The sequence below is a fragment of the Odocoileus virginianus genome, chromosome 23 (genome assembly GCF_023699985.2).
Source record: "Odocoileus virginianus isolate 20LAN1187 ecotype Illinois chromosome 23, Ovbor_1.2, whole genome shotgun sequence".
Lineage (NCBI taxonomy): Eukaryota > Metazoa > Chordata > Mammalia > Artiodactyla > Cervidae > Odocoileus > Odocoileus virginianus.
The window spans coordinates 10,613,912-10,632,587 of record NC_069696.1 but is presented as its reverse complement, the minus strand read 5'-3'; the positions used below and the strand labels follow the sequence as shown (position 1 = coordinate 10,632,587).

Below are 18,676 nucleotides of genomic sequence, written 5' to 3'. Positions count from 1 at the left end.
ACCTGCATGCTCAGATTGGCCCCTCATGTGGTTAATGCTGCTGTAGGTGTTTTGAAATTCCTAATAATTTTTGAACAAGAGTTGCCACATTTTCATTTTGCATCAAACCTCAAAATGATGTAACTGAGAGTTCTGGCCCTCAGTCAATGTGAAGCTGGTGGTTCTTAGCAAAAAAGACACCGGGACAGGCTTTGCCATCAACCTTGCTGGGATGAGCTGGGTGAAGGACGTGCCATGTTCAGGGTGGAGGAGGCTGTGGGGGCCACATGAAGACAGCACCCTTGCCTGGGGGGAGGGGCAGTGGGACCCCCTGCCAACGAAGCAGTGGGCAGCAGACAGCAGAGGCCAGGAAGGGGCTGGGCCGGATCACCCCACGACGGGGTCTTGACCCCATGATGTTGTCCAGTCGCTAAGTCGTGTCTGACTCTTTGTGACTCTATGGACTGCAGCACGCCAGGTTCCTCTGACCTCAACTGTCTCCTGGAGTTTGCTCAAATTCATGTCCATTGAGTCACTGATGCTCTCTAACCAGCTCATCCTCTGTCTCCCCCTTCTCCCCTGCCCTCAATCTCTCCCAGAATCAGGGTCTTTTCCAATGGGCTGGCTCTTCACATCAGGTAGCCAAAGTATTGGAGCTGATCCCACTCCTTGTTGGTATTTCAAGACCCCTTGGCGGAATATGACCCTGAGGAACCAGCCTCAGACACCAGCCGCTGCAGAGACGTCTCATCTGGGAAACAGTGTTTACTGAACACCCACTATGAGCCAGCAGTTAAGCACATCCTCTGTGACCCTTAACCTTACCTCCTGGGGCTAAGGGCTGAGGCGAGAACCAAGGAGATGCAGGCGTAGGCAGCGGGGTGCATAGTGGCTCTGGCTCCACTAGATGGCGCCAAATATAAATAGTGATGGACCCAAAGCGCTCCGGGGGCCTGGGCAAGGCGGTGCGCAGGTCTCAGGAAGCCTGCAAAACGAAGCTGAGCATCCCCTTGAAAGTGCACCATCTCTCCGGAAGGCGGCTCTTTGCTTTTAAGGAGGGCAGTAGTGTGAACGACCAGGCTTCCTAGGTTCGAATCCAGACTCTGCCACTTAAAAGTTCCACACATTTTCACAAATTAAAATTTTTTAATTTATTTTCCTTGCTTAATGTAAGTTTTATAATCTTGTTAGCTTTTCATCACTTTTGTAAAAATTCACAATTTTTAATTGATTAAAAATAGATTAACAATTGAGATCTATAAATGAGAAGAATGGATTTCTTTGGGGGCAGGAGGGGAGATAATTTCACTTATTTGGGGTACATAGTTAGTGTGTTCGCTATCATCAAATCAGTTGCAAGTGGTCACAAGGAAACAACATTCTTAGCTTTCTGAAGCAGGTAGTGGGCTGGATTTGACCAATGGTTTGCTGACTCTTGATCCTGTGTATTAACTGTGTTAATGTAATAGGGAAGAACCTTTCTGTATTCTATTACAAGTTAATCACTGAAGGGATGCTGCCTATAAACTTAAGTTATACATAATGGCCCATCTCTGGGAATCCTGCTCTCCTGGTAAAGAGTATTAAGCTAAAATACCTTTGTTTAGCTCATAGGAAACCTCCTAACCAGGTCCACCTGTGAAAGGTGGCAGGAGGAAATGAACAAATCCCCTCTGGAGGCTGATGGGAACCAAGAAGTGTTTGACTTTACTCCCTTCCTCTTTTAGTATAGAAGGAGTCTGAATTCTAACTCAGGCAAGATGGTTCTTTAGGACATGAGCCTACCACCTTCTTAGTCAGTCGGCTTTTTCAATAAAGTCATTATTCCTTGCTTGCAAAACTTGTCTCTCGATTTATTGGGCTTAATTGTTGGGCTTTATTGGCCTGGCATGTGACAAGCAGTATGAGCTTAGACTCTGTTTCCTTGGCACTGTTTGTTTTTTTCCAACTAAAGGTTTGTTTTCTGATGTCTAAACTTACATGTGCACCAATTATAAACAAGTGTCCTAAGCAGTAAACTACTGCAGAACGATGCACACGGCGGTTGCAGATCTGTGCCCTGTAACACATGATGTTGGTGATTAAAAAATTTAGGAGAGTGACAAACACTGATGCATTTTGTGTGTCATAAATAATGAATTACCCTTTCTGGAACAAATGCTAAAAGAAAGGTAAAAAAGAGAGAGAGACAGACTGCGACTGCCCAGACACCTAGGATGTAACAGAGCAGGTTTGTAAATCGTTTCTCCTCTTTTCATGCTGCCTTCAATACACTTTCATGGCTGACAGATGTCTGGGGTACATACTGTTTTATTGTGTATTAATTCAACAAATATTTGAGCAACTAGTGTGCGCTATACTGAAGCACCTTTTTAAATTTTTTTAAAACGAATCTTCCCAACAACCCTTCAATGTAGGTGCTATTGTCTCCATTTATGAATAAGAAACTGAGGCTCAGACAAGTGACATGACCTACCATAAGCCACAAAGCTAGTGCATTCTGGAGCAAGGATTCAATCTAGACCTGGCTTCAGTTTTAAATTTTTCACTGGCCAGGCTGCCTTTTCCTAACAGATGGAGTTTTAAAACATTTCATGCAAAGTTGGGCACAATGAAGGACAGAAATGGTATGGACCTAACAGAAGCAGAAAATATTAAGAAGAGGTGGCAAGAATACGCAGAAGAACTATACAAAAAAGATCTTCATGACTCAGATAACCATGACGGTGTAATCATTCACCTAGAGCCAGACATTCTGGAATGCGAAGTCAAGTGGGCCTTAGGGAGCCTCACTACGAACAAAGCTATGGAGGTGATGGAATTCCAGTTGAACTATTTCAAATCCTAAAAGATGCTGCTATGAAAGTGCTGCACTCAATATGCCAGCAAATTTGGAAAACTCAGCAGTAGCCACAGGACTGGAAAAGGTCAGTTTTCATTCCAATCCCAAAGAGAGGCAATGCCAAAGAATGGTCAAACTACCGCATAATTGCACTCATCTCACATGCTAGCAAAGTAATGCTCAAAATTCTCCAAGCCAGGCTTCAACAGTATGTGAACCATGAACTTCCAGATGTTCAAGCTGGATTTAGCAAAGGCAGAGGAACCAGAGATCAAATTGCCAATATCCACTGGACCATCAAAACAGCAAGAGAGTTCCAGAAAAATATCTACTTCTGCTTTATTGACTATGCCAAACCCTTTGTGTGGATCACAACAAACTGGAAAATTCTTCAAAAATGGGAATACCACAGATGGGAATACCAGACCACCTTACCTGTCTCCTGCAAAATCTGCAGGTCAAGAAGCAACAGTTAGAACTGGACATGGAACAACAGACTGTTTCCAAATTGGGAAAGGAGTATGTCAAGGCTTATACTGTCCCCTTGCTTATTTAACTTACATGCAGAATACATCATGCAAAATGCCGGGCTGGATGAAGCACAAGCTGGAATCAAGATTTCTGGGAGAAATATCAATAACCTCAGGTATGCAGATGACACCACCCTATGGCAGAAAGTGAACAGCAACTAAAGAGCCTCTTGATGAGAGTGAAAGAGGAGAGTGAAAAAGCTGGCTTAACAGTCATCATTCAAAAAACTAAGATCATGGCATCTGGTCCCACCACTTCACGGTAAATAGATGGGGAAACAATGGAAACAGTGACAGACTTTACTTTTAGGCTCCAAAATCACTGCAGATGGTGACTGCAGCCATGAAATTGAAAGACGCTTGCTTCTTGGAAGAAAAGCTATGACCAACCTAGACAGCATATTAAAAAGCAGAGACATTACTTTGCCAACAAAGGTCCATCTAGTCAAAACTACAGTTTTTCCAGTAATTATGTATGAATGTGAGAGTTGGACCATAAAGAAACCCGAGTGCTGAAGAATTGATACCTTTGAACTGTGGTGTTGGAAAAGACCCTTGAGAGTCCCTTGGACTGCAAGGAGATCAACCCAGTCAATCCTAAAGGATTGAGTATATTCAGTCCTGAATATTCATTGGAAGGACTGAAGCTGAAGCTGAAACTCCAATCCTTTGGCCACCTGATGCAAAGAACTGACTCAATGGAAAAGACCCTGATGCTGGGAAAGACTGAAAGTGGGAGGAGAAGGGGATGACAGAGGATAAGATGGTTGGATAGCATCACTGGCTCAATGGACATGAGTTTGAGCAAGCTCCAGGAGTTGGTGATGGTCAGGGAAGCCTGGCATGCTGCAGTCCATGGGGTCGCAAAGAGTAGGACACGACTGAGTGACTGAACTGAACTGAACAGAACAGGAGTTTTAAAAATCTAGTTTGAGGAACTATATCTGTCCCACGCTCAAGGAACACTTCCTAAATGAGGTGACCTTTGAGTAGGCCACTTACTACTTGCTGAGTGCAACTTGGATGTTATCCTGATGACAAACCCGACATAGTTGGTGCTATGAACAGTCCTAGTTTTACATATACTAAAGCTGAGCAACAGAGGAGATGAAGAGAGGGACTAGAGCCCAGGGCCCCAGGCATCATACTGCTCTACCTGCCGCTATCAGGCTTGATCCCAAGCCCCGATCCATGGCAATCTCATTTCTGGGCCCCGAAGGTTGCGAGACCCCTGGGGGTGGTGGCCTGGGTGGTTCCTCGCAGGACGTCAGTCAGTGAGTTCAGTCACTCAATCATGTCCGACTCTTTGCAACCCCATGGACTGAAGCACGCCAGGCCTCCCTGTCCATAGCCAATTCCCAGAGCTTACTCAAACTCATGTCCATTGGGTCGGTGATGTCATCAAACCATCTCATCCCCTGTCATCCCCTTCTCCTCCTTCCTTCAGTCTTTCCCAGCATCAGGGTCTTTTCCAAGGAGTCGGTTCTTCACATTAGACGACCAGAGTACTGGAGTTTCAGCTTCAGCATCAGTCCTTCCAATGTATATTCAGGACTGATTTCCTTTAGGATTGACTGGGTTGATCTCCTTGCAGTACAAGGGACTCTCAAGAGTCTTCTCCAACAACACAGTTCAAAAGCATCGATTCTTTGGCGCTCTTCTTTCTTTACAGTCCAACCCTCACATTCATACATGACTACTGGAAAAACCACAGCCTTGACTAGACGGACTTTTGTCGGCAAAGTAATGTCTCTGCTTTTTTTTAATATGCTGTCTAGGTTGGTCATAGCTTTTCTTCCAAGAAGCAAGCGTCTTTTAATTTCATGGCTGCAGTCACCATCTGCAGTGATTTTGGAACCCCCCCAAAATAAAGTCTGTCACTGTTTCCAATGTTTCCCCATCTGTTTGCCATGAAGTGATGGGACCGGATGCCATGATCTGAGTTTTCTGGATGTTGAGTTTTACATCAGCCCCCGGGCGTAGCGGGCTATGCAGGTCGGAGGCGCAGCTGCAGATTGGGGACAGTCTAACCCCGGAAGCAGTCGCGGCGCCGGCAACGCCGCGTCTCCGGTTGCCAGGGCGCCGCCCCGGAAGTAGAGCGCGGCGGGCGGAGGGCCGGTCCGCGCCGGGTACACGGGCCGAGTCCTCCAGAGATCGTCGAGTCAGACTGGAGGCGGGGCCGGGCCGCGGCGCGGGGCCGCCGTGCTCCGCGCTCCTGGGCGCTTCTCAGCGCTCTGCGCCCACAGGTGAGGCCTCGCCGCCGGTGCCGCCGCCTCCGGGACCGAGGGTGTGGCCGCGCTGGGTGGGCGAGTGCGCATGCGTGGGCGCTGATCTCCGCGGTTTAGATGCTGCTGGCCGGACTCGCTATCCCCGGGGGCAAGCCCGCGCTGACCACTGTGCTCCTTTTCCTCCTCCGAGTTCCTATGACTTGTGCCTTTCGATCCTTGTAATTCCATTCCTCTTATCGGTTATTCCAGAGTTTTATGTGCCTGGGCTTTTTCATTCATTTGCAACCTGTGTTGTTTCTGTTGGCATCTTGCAGGAAGCATTGTACCTGTGGCTAGCGCTCTGGACGGGAGACAGGAGATGAATTTCCCCCCGCTCCGCTCGCCTCTCTCTGGGGGTCTGAACGTCGGCGTTTCCCCTCTTTCCTCTCCCTGTTTTCCCATCTGTAGATGGATTGGAGTAGACGTACCCCCTTACAGTAGCCGAGGCATAGGGGGATTCATTCTGGAACTAAAAGTATCTTATGGTTGTAAGCTGTTTGGGGTTTGCAGAGCGGTTCTTTGGTCAGGGAATATTCAGGGAATATTCAGAAGCGTACTTGGGGGCTGGTTTGTGGCGGTACAGAAAATATTGGCCCTGCCCTGCACTCAGGAGTTACGGGCGCCAGTAAACACGTGCTAGGAGCAGTGGGAAGGAGGAGACTGACAAGGCGACACCACTGCGACGGGATGCCCTGCGCCCTCGTGAAGTCAGCGTTTGTATCGTTTTATTTCTAGGTGGCTTTTTTTTTTTTTCCTTTTCAAAAAAGACAAGCTAAAAAGGGATGCACATGTCCTGGAATCCTGGCTGAACTGGGACTTTATTGAAACTGATAGTGATAAGACTGACTGGGAGAGTGGGATGAGGGCAGGGCAGAGAGTAAGTCCATGGTCGATCGCTGGAAGAGTGAAATGACTCCCACAAATGTGGGTTCTGCCCGCAGCTTGTTGTTTCTCCTGAGAGGTTGTTCTGGCTTTTTGTCTGGGAAGAGCCGTAACTCCAGGAGGCAGAGGCCGCTTGGCAGAGTTCTGTCCTCCTGGGCTTCCTGGGCACAGAGATTCCCTGAGATGTTCCACCGCTCAGCGGAAATCAGCAGAACTCCTTCCCGGCCTCCTACTTCTCGCCCGGATAAATCTGTAGAAGATGACCATGTCCTGGGTGTCTCCGCTGCGAGACTGGTGGCCCCTGTAGGGCTAGGCTGCTTACCTGCTTCATTGCTTGGCACTTGTTTGTGTGTGGCGGGAATTCGTGTCTTTTTTTTTTTTTTTTTTGGCCGTGTGGGGTCTTATTGCAGCATGTGGGATCTTCAGTCTTCATTGTGGCATTCGGGGCATCTTTAGTTGTGGCATATGTGATCTGGTTCTCTGACCAGAGATAGAACCTGGGCCCCCTGCATTGGGAGCACGGAGTCTTAGCCACTGGCCCACCAGGGAAGTCCCTCACATCTTTTTTTGTTAGGTCATCAAATCCTGACTGACAGCCTGCTGTTACCAGACGCTGTTCTGGGTGCTGGGGGTTCAGCAGAGATAAGATGGAGCAGCATTCCTGCTCCCAAGGTGACACATGTGTATTGAAGACAGGTGGTCACCAAGGGACCAAATACGTGAACTAGACCAGGTCTTTTCAAACTTGAGCATGCATAAGAATGCCCTGAGAACTTAAAACACAGCTTCCTGGGGCCCACTCCCAGAGATCTGAATGCGTTACCCTACTGCGTGTACATAGGGTTGGGATGGAGGATTTGTGTTTCTAACAAAGCACCAGGTCGTGATGCTGATGCTACTGGCTCACGGACAGTGCTTTGAGTCGGCACCGGATTAAACAGTTGTGTACACCGCTATCGCCACGGAGAAGTGACAATGCGGTAAATGGGAAGGACTGAGATGGGCTTGGGAAGGCTGCTGTGAGGAGTTGGCCTTTGGGAAAGGGCCGGATTTGGGGGACGAGAAAAAGGCTGGGGCCTGGAGAGGGCAGGCAGGCAGAAGGACGCTGGGGGACAAGACCTGAGAGGCATGGGGGGCTGCAGGTGGACGGCAGCCGGCAGCTGCTGCAGGCTCGTGAGCAGAGTGAGAAGGTTTGCTTGGTGTGTGTAAAAAGACCGGTCTGCTTCTGGGTGGAGGACGGCTGCAGTGGGGTGACAGTGTGACCAAGGCAGCTCATCATCGGGGCCTGCTGTGGGTGTCCTTGATTGTGGGGACGCTGGGGAGGTCTCTGAAGATGCAATCTTTTGCATAGCGTGTGCATGATTGCCGCTGGCCTGGACTGATGGTCACTTTCTTTTTTTTTTTTTTTTTTTTTTATCTCTCCTTGCTATTCTTTGGATGATGGTCACTTTCTCCCCAGGACTGCAGTTGAATTTTGTTGGGCTCTTAAAGCACTTTGAACACACTTTTTTTTTTTTTTTTTGGCCATACCTCGTGGCCTGTGGGATCTTAGTTTCCTGACCAAGGATCAGGCCATGCCTCCTGCACTGGCAGTGTGGAGTCTTAACCACTGGACTGCCGGACAAGTCCCTAAATGCATTTCTTGCCTCCCCTGGATCAGGACTGTCCAGGAGCACCTGGTCCCAGGCAGCTCTATGCTGTCACCCGTCTGATGCAGAGTGGCTGTCAATGCCGAGTGAAACTAGACAGATGAGAAACTAGACTCTTGGTGGCCCGGACGCCCAGGGATGTCCCTGGGGAAACCAGTTCTCAAGCTTGAGCACATCCTGCCCACTTGCCCCAGGAGTGGGCCCCTTAAATAACCAGCAGCTCTGGGTTCGGAGGTGGATTCTGGATTCGGGGTACCTCAGGTGGTGACAGCCCGCTCTGACTTTGAGCTGTGATCAGCACGAGGGCCAGCCCCTCAGTCTCTGCTTTTCCTGGTGAGGGGTTTATGGTGCTCAGTTTTGAAAGTAGCCGACCTCGTGGTTTACGAGTCTGAGGCATCAGTTCATATGACCCAGTAGAGAGGTGATATGTTAAGTTCATTACTCAATACCATTAATCCCGCTTGGGTTTTTTTTTTTTTTTTCCCGATTTTAGGAGGAAGTCACAGGAAAACAATCTGACATCAGGTATTTATTTACTTTTCTAAGGAAAAGGATATCTCAGGGTTGGAGAGGAGTCTGGCTTTTGTACGGTGGGGACTGAACTGATGGCTCCTTTGTTCTAAGACGATTCCTGAGCCTGGCCCTGATTCCTGAGCCCACTGTGCCTGGCCCTGGCTGGGTGCTGGGGGACCCACCTGATGCCCTGCAGGAGCCTGACAAGGGGCTGCATGTAAACTGAGGGTTGACATCCCATGTGGGAGGGAGGCCGTGTGCGTTCCCTCTTACTCTCCAAGCCCCACTCTCCCGGCTATAAGTGGGGACAGTCCCTGCCTCCGGGTGTCAGGTGAGCTGTAACGGTGTGCCCAGTAGACAAGGATCTGCGCAGACTGCCCAGCCCGGAGCCTGGCGCATCCTGGTGCTTCGTGAGTGGTGGCTGTTGTTTCAGTGATGACAGAGACATGTCATCACTTCCTGCGCGAGACGGGCTGGTCTCCGGAGCCCAGCGGCGGGAGCGTGCAGGGCCGAATCAGGGGCAGCTTCACGGGGAAGCTCTTTCCGCCTGATGCACTCGATTCAAGCCCAGTTGACTGTTTGGAGAACCCGCCGTGTGCCAGGGCCACGCCCGCCTGACCTTGCGGTAATCCCCGCAGTGCTGCCAAGGGGCTGTCACTTTCTTTTTCCATTTGTTTCACCAGGAAGGCTGAGGCCCCGAGGACTTGCCAGGATCTGTGGCTTGGATGATTTCATGCGGGAGTGAACCAGGTCTCTGAGCCTCGGGTGTGGAGGGCCTCTCCTCGCTCTTCTCGAGGTACCTTTTGCATCAGCTCTCAGTGGTGGATTCCACGTCAATGTGGTGTGTTTCTGAAAAGGGGTTCTTTTAAAGGAGAGGTGGCCTTCTTTCTTTCCTTTCTTAACCATAAATGACTGTCTTTCTGCTCAGCACCTTACACCATGCTGTTTCCAAAATTCGTGTATGTGCCGCTCCTCATGTGCGTGAGTGTCTTCTTTTCCCCCTAGTGTTTACAATGGTGGTGTCTCATGTTGGTTTCCTAGGGCTGCAGTGTCCAAGTGCCACAAACTAGGCGGCTCCATGAGGCAGGAGCCTGGAATCGGGGGGTTGGCGGAGGTGCACTCTCTTGAAAGATTCCAGGGGAGGGGGTCCTCGAGGCATCCAGTTTCTGGGAGCCCCAGGCATCGTGGAGGCATAACTCTATAATCTATGCCTCCATCTTCCCACAGCCGTGTTCCCTCTATATCTCTCTGTCCCCTTGTCTTCACGGGGTGTTCTCTGCCCCGTGTGTTTCTGTTTCCAGCTTTCCATCTCGTAAGAGTATCTGTCGTTGTATTAAGGCTGACCTGAATGACCTCATGTTTTTTTGAGAACACTTATTTATTTGGCTGGAAATGAAGCCCTTGTTAGTCACATGATTTGCAGTTATTTTCTCCCAGCCCGTAGGTTGTCTTTTCATTTTGTTTATGATTTCCTCTGCTGTATGAAAGTTTATAACGTGATTAGGTCCCATTTGTTTATTCTTGCATTTATTTCGATTTCCCTGGGAGACTGACCTAAGGAAACATCGGTACTGTTTATGTCAAAATGTTTTGCCTGCGTTCTCTTCTAGGGGTTTTATGGTGTCGTGTCTTGCATTTAAGTCTTTACGGCGTTTTGAGTTTATTTTTGTGGATGGTGTGAGAGTGTGTTCTAACTCTGTTGGTTTACACATAACTGGCCAACTTTCCCAGCACCACTTGCTGAAGAGACTGTCTTTTCACCGTCATACATTCTTGCCTCCTTTGTCAAAGATTAATTGACTGTAGGTCATGTGTGTTTATTTCTGGGCTCTCAGTTCTATTCCGTTGATCCACATGTCCGTTTTTGTGCCAGTCGTTTGTGTATTCATTTTATTTTAGGTAAGAACCCGAGGCAAGAGTCAGGGAGACTGAAGAGAAATCGGACGTTCCTGTTGGCTCCATAAATACCTATGGTGGGTCAGGTGTGAGATGCTTCCCTTGGTGACCGCCTGTCCACGCGGCCAGTGGAAGGGGCAGGGGGCCGGGAGGAAACCGCCCCTCCTTGGGAGGCTCCACTTCCTGCTGTAAAGTGAGGATGGGGCTTCCCTGTAGCTCAGATGGTAAAGAGCCTGCCTGCAATGAAGGAGACCTGGGTTCGATCCCTGGGTGGGGGAGATCCCCTGGAGAAGGGAATGGCAACCCACTCCAGTATTCTTGCCTGGAGAGTCCCCATGGACAGAGGAACCTGGCGGGCTACGGTCCATGGGATCTTAAAGAGTCGGACATGACGGAGCAACTAACAGTACAGTGCAGTACTCAAGTGAGGATGGGAATGTTTGCTCCATCCGGCTTCCTGGGTTTGGGGTCGTGCCCCTGGATCATCTTCTGCCTATTTTGTGACTGGAGCACAATGTGGCTCTAAAGCACTGCCCGTGTTATTGTGTTATGTTTCTGCTCTTACTTCCGGGGCATCTCCAGGTGGATGTCCATGACGGGGGTGAGGTCACCCAGGAAGGCTGATGTTTGAAGTGCAGGGCATGGGGTGTGGTGTGGGCCTTGCCTGGCTGCCGGGTTGGTTCTCACCCAAATCCTGTGTCTGCAGTCGGACTCTAGGGGGCAGAGTCGGACCAGGATCCCTCAAGGAGGCAGGGCTGTTCAGGGTGAAGTCAGATTACAGGCTGGCCTCAGAGATACTGCAGATTCCGGCCCAGACCACCCCAGTGAAGTTAATATTGCAAGAAAGCAAGTCACACGACTGTTTTGGTTTCCCCAGGGTCTCCAAGTTAACTTTATACCATGCTGCAGACTGTGCCGGGCATTAGCTGCTGTCTAAAGCAGTGTACATGGCCGGAATGAAACGGTGCTCCTGCTGCTGCTGCTTGGCAGCTTCAGTCGTGTCTGACTCTGCAGCCGTGTGGACTGCAGCTGCCAGACGCCTCTGTCCATGGGATTCTGTAGGTAAAAATGCTGGAGCGGGTTGTGTGGCCTCCTCCAGGGGATCTTCCCAACCCAGGGATTGAACCCAGGTGTCCTGCATTGCAGGCAGATTCTTTACCACTGAGGCACCAGGGAGGCCCTAATTTAAAAATACTTTATTGCTAAAAGGCTTCCCTGGTAACTCAGCTGATAAAGAATCCACCTGCAATGCAGGAGACCCTGGTTTGATTCCCGGGCCTTTTGACAAGGGATAGACTACCCACTCCAGTATCCTTGGGCTTCTCTGGTGGTTCAGCTGGTAAAGCATCTGCCTGCAATGCGGGAGACCTGGGTTGGGAAGATCCCCTGAAGAAGGGAACGGCTACCCACTCCAGTATTCTGGCCTGGAGAATTCTGTGGACTATATAGTCCACGGGGTCGCAAAGAGTCGGACACAACTGAGCGACTTTCACTTTATTGCTAAAAAATTTTAACCATCACCTGAGCCTTCAGGGAGTCATGCTAGTAACACCAAAGATCACAGATCACTGTAGCAAACAGATAATAACGAGACACTTCCTTGGCAGTTAAGAGTTAAGACTCTGCACTTCCTGTGCAGGGGGCATAGGTTCTATACCCGGTCAGGGAACTAAGATGCCACATGCTTCACGGTATGATCAAAATAAATAAGTAAAAGGTAATAATGAAGACGTTTGAAATATGATAAGAATACAGTGATGCAGAGACAGAAAGTGAGCAGACACTGTTGGAAAAATGGTGCCCATAGACTTGTCCCACGCAAGCTTGCCACACACCTTTGGTCCCCCAGTTGGCCTCGACACTGCAAGGGGGGCCGGGCGGGTGGGGTTTGCTCAGGTGCAGACTCAGCTGCCGGCAGGTGGGGGACTCACAGAGCTTCCGGCATCACCTCGAGGCAGTGGCTGCTGACCTTCACGCAGACCGTGACTGATAGGGTAGCATCCTCACGTGGCAGTTATGTGACACTTAGCGTTTGCAGAGAACGGTTCCGTTTACCCCTCACTTTGACCTTGTGGGCGCTGGCCTCGTCCTGAGGAAGCCGCATTCACAGAGGGAAGGGGTGATGGGCTGTGGAAGAAGCAGCGAAGTTAGAGTAGGGTCACGCTGAGCTTCGCTGAAGCCACCATCACGCCGTTTGGTCCTTTCTCACACCGGCTCTTAAGAGCCGTGGCTTCCTCATCCGTAAACAGGGATGACGACCATGATTCCTTACGTGCCAGGCACCCTAATCAGTGCTTTACACATGTTCACTCGTTTGCTTCTTACTTTCATCTACGACGCGGGTCAGTACTATCATCACCCCCATTTCGCAGATGAGGAAGCAAGTTCAGAGAGGTCAAGTAACTTGCCCAGCGTCACACAGCAAGCGAGCGGTGGAGCTGGACCTCGAGCTGCACAGGCTGAGCTTGCCCGCAGTCCCGCCTTGCTGGGCACCCCCAGGAGGGTGTGGGCGGCCCTGGGTAGAAGCACCCCGAGCCCCACCTGGGGGATGCTCTCAGAGACTGCCTTCTCTTTTCCTCTCCCAGGCAGCGCATACCTGAGTCCTCACCTCCACATCCCATGCTTTTTTCTGCCTGGTGACGTTGCTCCAAACATGAAGCCATGACAAGGGGGATATGCCTCCTTCATAAAATGCCCTCGATGTTCATAGGGCCCCAGGGCTTCGAGCCTGGGCTGGGAGACCCCTTCCCCTCCTGTCCTCAGGAGTGTAACGAGGCAGCCTTGGTCTGGTGGGAGCTAGGGGGAGCCTGGAACCCTGGGCTGCTTGAGCAGCTTGAAAACCACAAATTCAGAGGCGGGACTAGGGGCAGAAAGGTCCCCTAACTTGCTCAGAGTCCCACGGTGGCACCGCCAGGCCTGGGACCATGGTCGCTCGTTCTCCCTGATGTGATCGTCTGCCGTGTGCCAGGCACATGCCAGGCCCTGGGCACCAAGCGGGGACGGAAAAGAGGCAACTCCTGCCTCCCCGAGCAGGGACAGAACTGCAGGTGCCGAGGGGCCAGGCAGCTGGTCTGGAGAGTCAGAGAGGGTCTGCGAGAAGTGACACTCTACTGCCTGCAGACGACGAGTGGGCAGTAACTCAGCTGGGCAGAGGGAGGCCGGAGTGCTGCGGGCAGGGCACGTGCCCAGGCCCCGAGGTAGGTGGGAGCCCGGTGTAGCCAGAACAGTGGGCGAGCGAGACGGTGGCGCGAGGCGCACCTGGCAAAGCAGGAGAGGAACAGGGCGCTGCCTACTTTAGGTGCAGTGGGAGTCGCGTTGGTTATTAAACAGGAGCAATGTGGTCGATCACCCACCGTGAAGGAGTGCACCGGTGTAGGGCAGGCAGGCAGCAGGGAAAGTATGCGGGGGCTCCCCGGATTAGAGCAGGTACTCCCATCTCTGCCCATCAGAGTCAGCTCCAGGGTGCCCTGCCCAGGATACCCTCCCACCCGCCGACCCAGCTCCCGCGGCCCAGGCACTTCCCCTCGTGGCGCCTGTCACAGCTACACACAGGTCAACGTGTGAGTAGCCTCTATTTCCCATTTGACCAGACTCTCGGGCTCAGCACGGCTGGAATTTGGGACTGGAGGGTTGTTGTGGGGGGTGGGGGGCGTCCTGTACGTCGGGTGGAGGGGGGTGTCTAGCAGCGTCGCTGGTCTCTGCTGAGGAGCTGCCAGAGCCTCCCCTGACCCCCGAGCGAGATGCCTTCAGATGTGGCGGGGTCCCCCAGGGGCGTGTTGGGGGCGGGACGTCGCCCCGGCTGAGAGCCTCTGTCGGGGAGCTCGGGGGAGCTCGGGGGAGACGGAGCTCGGGCTGGGGCGGTCTGTTCACCGCGCGCAGAGGACTCCTTTGGCGAGCGGAGGTGAGGCGTCGGCGTTCATGGCTCTCATGAGGCACTGTCTTCCAGGATTATGGCAGGAAAAGTGAAGTGGGTCACTGACATCGAGAAGTCGGTGCTGATAAATAACTTTGAGAAGAGAGGATGGGTCCAAGTGACAGAAAACGAGGACTGGAATTTCTACTGGTGAGTATAGAAGTCGGGATTCTGTTGTCGTGCGAGCCCGTTCACGAGTGTGATGGCGGCGTGTCCGGGGACAGTGTTCCGCGAAGGCCCGCCGCGCCGGGTGCTGCCTCCGCTGCGCGCCCTCGTCCCAGGCCCTCTGCGCCCCGCACGAGCCGGCGGCCGGGGGGCAGCGCGTGCTTGAGTGACGTGGCTGTCCCGAGCCCCGGGGGCGTCTCAGCCCAGGGAGTGTGGTTGCACGGTGCGCATCTGGGTGAGAAAGAGGAGCCGCCGCCCCTGGGCCGGTGCTGCTCACAGTGGAGCCCTGTCGCCTGGACCTTGGGGTTCTCTCGGGGAAGTTAGCATCCTGTGGGGTGGCGTGGGGGGTGGGGAGGACTGTGGGGTGGCGTGGGGGGTGGGGAGGACTGTGGGGTGGTGTGGGGGGTGGGGAGGGCTGTGGGGTGATGTGGGGGGTGGGGAGGACCGCGGGGAGGACTGTGGGGTGGCGTGGGGGGTGGGGCGGGCTGTGGGGTGGCATGGGCAGTGGGAAGGATTGTGGGGTGGTGGGGGGGTGGGGAGGACTGCGGGGAGAGCTCTGGCATGACTTGGGGGGTGGGGAGGACTGTGGGGTGGTGTGGGAGGTGGGGAGGACTGTGGGAGGGCTCCCTGCTGCCTTTCACTCCGTCATTAGGCCAGCAGGGTGCTGGCCGGGCTGATTGAGAAACCCCGGAAAGGCCAGTTAGGCTAGAAAGGTGGCGTTTCGGCACCGTGTCCCAGTTGGTGCCTGGCCCAGGAGTCTTCCTGGACTCCTCTCCCCGCCTCACCTCCCACTTCCTCAGGGTGAGCTCCCCTGTCCCGCTTGATCCAGGCCTGGGCTGCTCCCTCCCTCGGGACAGCCTCCACACCCTTGGCAGGTTACTCACCAGAAGGCTTCCCCGACCCTCAGCTGCTCCTTGGTGCACAGGGTGGGAGTGAGGCTTTAGGGGGCAGGGGGTCGATGGGGGAGCCCGTCAGGGTCTGCAGGGGCCTTTCCACCCTGACTCTCCGCTGCCACCACCGAAGACTCGCTCTCCCTGCCGCTGCCCTGAGAAATGGTCCTCGGCGTCTTTCCAGCCCCTTCCCTTCTCCACCCCACCTCCAGTGCAGCAGGCTGCACGTTCTCCCCACTGATCCCCTGAGAACACTCTTTCCTTTGCACTTCTCTACACGCCATGCTTTCTGCCCCTCCTCAGCCCACCCTCCAGAGACGGCACACCCGGGGATTAGACGTCCAGACCCTGGAGCCCGAGCCATGCGTGGCTTCAGCCCGGCGCCTTCACCCCACTGTTCGCGGAGGCCTTGACCTGTCTTCCCAGGTTCGGTTGTTCGAGGTTTCAGGGAGCACGAAGCATAAGGCGGTGCTGGCACAGGGCGGGAGCCCCACCGGCACGTGCTGCGCCGTCCCTTACGCGCCAGCACGTGTGCCCTAGAAGCCAGCTCTGCCCCGCAGGCCCTCGCGGGCTGCCCTGCTCAGGTGGCCGCACACGCCGAGTCTGTGATTTCCCCGCCTGTCCCCTCTGTCGGTATCCCCGCCAAGCCCTGCAAAGTGAGGACCCGGCCTGGCTTCTCTCAGCCTCCCTGGAGCCTGGCGGGCCCCAGGCACAGCGGGCGGCCCCCAGCCCCCAGCTCCGGCGGTGGGCGGAGGGATGACATGAGATGTGCTCCTGACAACACTGAAGTCAGCTGCTCTTTAAAGCTAATTTCCCCCTGCAGGGGCGGGGCCGGCAGGCAGGGAGGGCATTTGTGAAGTGGGTCAGCATCTGCATATGGTTCACCTCTCCGAGGTAAAGTGACGTCATTTATCCAGAACCCTGTTTCACGGGAGCTCTGCAAGGAAGGCCGAGCACGACAGCGTTTAGCGCGGACAGCGTTTAGTCTTGTGTCCGCTGCCTGGTGCCGTGTACCCAGCGGAGCTCAGCATGTTCTTCAGGCTTCTCCTGCCAGGGTGGGGGGTGAGGAGGAGTTCAGTGATGCCTTCTTCACATCAAGAAGGGTTTAGGATCGCTTTTATTTTTTAAAAAACTTTACTTTATATCAGAATGTAGCCCGTTAGCAATGCTGTGATAGTTTCAGAGGGACAGCGAAGGGCCTCAGCCATACATATACATGTACCCGATCTCCCCCAGACTCCCCTCCCATCCAGGCTGAGGATGACATAGGGAGCTCTCCTGAACCAAAGAGTGAGAGGAGGAAAGGGCTAACCAGTTTGGCAGGAGTTGGATATTTGGAGATCTTGAGAGCTCCCGCTTTAAGCACTAAATGTCCTGGTCAGCTCTTAAAAATTGGTTGGGGAAAATTACTGAAAACAGCTAAACATTAACCGGTCGGGGAAAGGTCAATACAGTAACCAAGCAGATTAAGGTGCAGCCATTAAAATAATTGCGATGGTCGTAAAGCAGTTTGGGAAACTGAATAACAATAAATGTGAAGGAAAACATATTATGAAATTGTATTTGTATCCTGACAACAACTGTGCAAAAACAGCTTACACGTGGGCAGGAAGTAGACGGAGTGTGAAACAGGTAAACAGTGACTGGGCTGGAGGGAGTGTTTGGGTTATCCATTGCCAGACATGGATGACATGCCAGACATGCCATGACAGCCAGTAGCAAGCACCATAAAACCTAGGGGCCTGGGGACATCCCTGGAGGTCCAGTGGCTGAGACTCCACACTCCCAATGCAAGGGCCCAAGTTCAATCCCTGGTCAGAGAACTAGATTCCACATGCCTCAACTGACTATCCCAAATGCCGCAACGAATGTTGGAAGGTCATGCATGTCACAGCTAAGACCCAGCGCAGCCAAATAAGTAAATATTAAAAAACAAAACTTAGGGGTTTGAAATGACCAGTTTTTGTTGCACATGAGTTTGTCGGTTTGGTGGAGTGATTCTCTTGGTCTGGTCTGCTTCACTGAGCCTGCCTGGGCTCACTCAGCATCCACTGTCACCTGGCGGGTCATCCGGGGCCTGGCTGGTCTAGAATGCCCTTAGCCAGGATACCAGGGGCTCCTCTCCACAAAAATCCCATATCCCTCCAGCCAGCTAGTCTGGGCTTGTGGGTGTCAGGGGCTCAAGAGAGAGATGGCAGCTCTCAAGGCCATTAAGGGCTAGTCACAGAAATGGCACGCCATCACTTCTGCCGTTCTTTTTGGCCAAGAACTGCATCGAAGTGAAGTGAAACTCGCTCAGTCGTGTCTGACTCTTTGCGACCCCATGGACTATACATACAGTCCATGGAATTCTCCAGGCCAGAATACTGGAGTGGGTAGCCGTTCCCTTCTCCAGAGGCTCTTCCCAACCCAGGGGTCGAACCCAGGTCTCCCACATTGCAAGCAGATTCTCTACCAGCTGAGCCACAAGGGAAGCCCAAGAATACTGGAGTGGGGAGACTATCCCTTCTCCAGCAGATCTTCCCAACCCAGGAATCGAACCAGGGTCTCCTGCATTGCAGGTGGATTCTTTACCAACTGAGCTATCAGGGAAGCCCAAGGAACTGCATTGGGTCAGCCCAAATTCAAGGGGAAAGTTATTTTACCTCCTGAGGGGACTTGCTACAAAGTGACATAGAATATGGAACAAGAAGGGTGGAGCCCTGGGACTCTTTAGCAGTCAGGCTACACAGTAGGTGAATGTTTCCTTTGCTCCTTGCAGAAGTGTCTGTCACTGGGCCTCAGGAAGACTTGTACAAGGTGAGCTCGGAATAGCTTGTCTTATGGGAAAGCAAAGACGTGGTTGAGGACTACTAGGTTCATGTTAGTAAGACTCAGAAGGCAACTTAGAGAGTTCCTTCTGCCCAAAATAAGGAGAACTAGAGCTTCAGTAAGAATAACTGAAAGAGATTGAAATTCATGATGCGTGTTTGAGTCTGTGAGTTCATAAACATTCCCCCCAAAAGAACTGAAACCAAACACCACGCCTGCTGCTCAGTCATATCTGACTCTTTGCAGCCCTATGGACTGTAGCCCGCCAGGCTCCTCTGTCCATGGGATTCTGCAGGCAAGAATACTGGAGTCGGTTGCCATTTCCTTCTCCAGGGGATC

The 18,676-nt window shown here is 52.5% G+C and overlaps 1 protein-coding gene across 4 annotated transcripts in view; it reads left to right on the top strand.

Moving 5' to 3' along the window:
* Nucleotides 1-5,432: 5,432 nt before the first annotated feature.
* TTLL1 (TTL family tubulin polyglutamylase complex subunit L1) overlaps nt 5,433-18,676 on the top strand; it is a 35,694-nt gene continuing 22,450 nt past the window's right edge. Inside the window, exons 1-2 of one of the 4 annotated variants that reach the window (XM_020876953.2) lie at nt 5,433-5,597; nt 14,505-14,621. In XM_020876953.2, coding sequence (XP_020732612.2) covers nt 14,509-14,621 — 113 coding nt within the window. In that variant the 5' untranslated portion in view covers nt 5,433-5,597; nt 14,505-14,508. Of the gene's footprint in view, nt 5,598-9,385; nt 9,459-10,562; nt 10,636-14,504; nt 14,622-18,676 lie in introns of those variants that run through there. The other 3 variants (XM_070453463.1, XM_070453462.1, XM_070453464.1) reach the window with 3 other exon arrangements.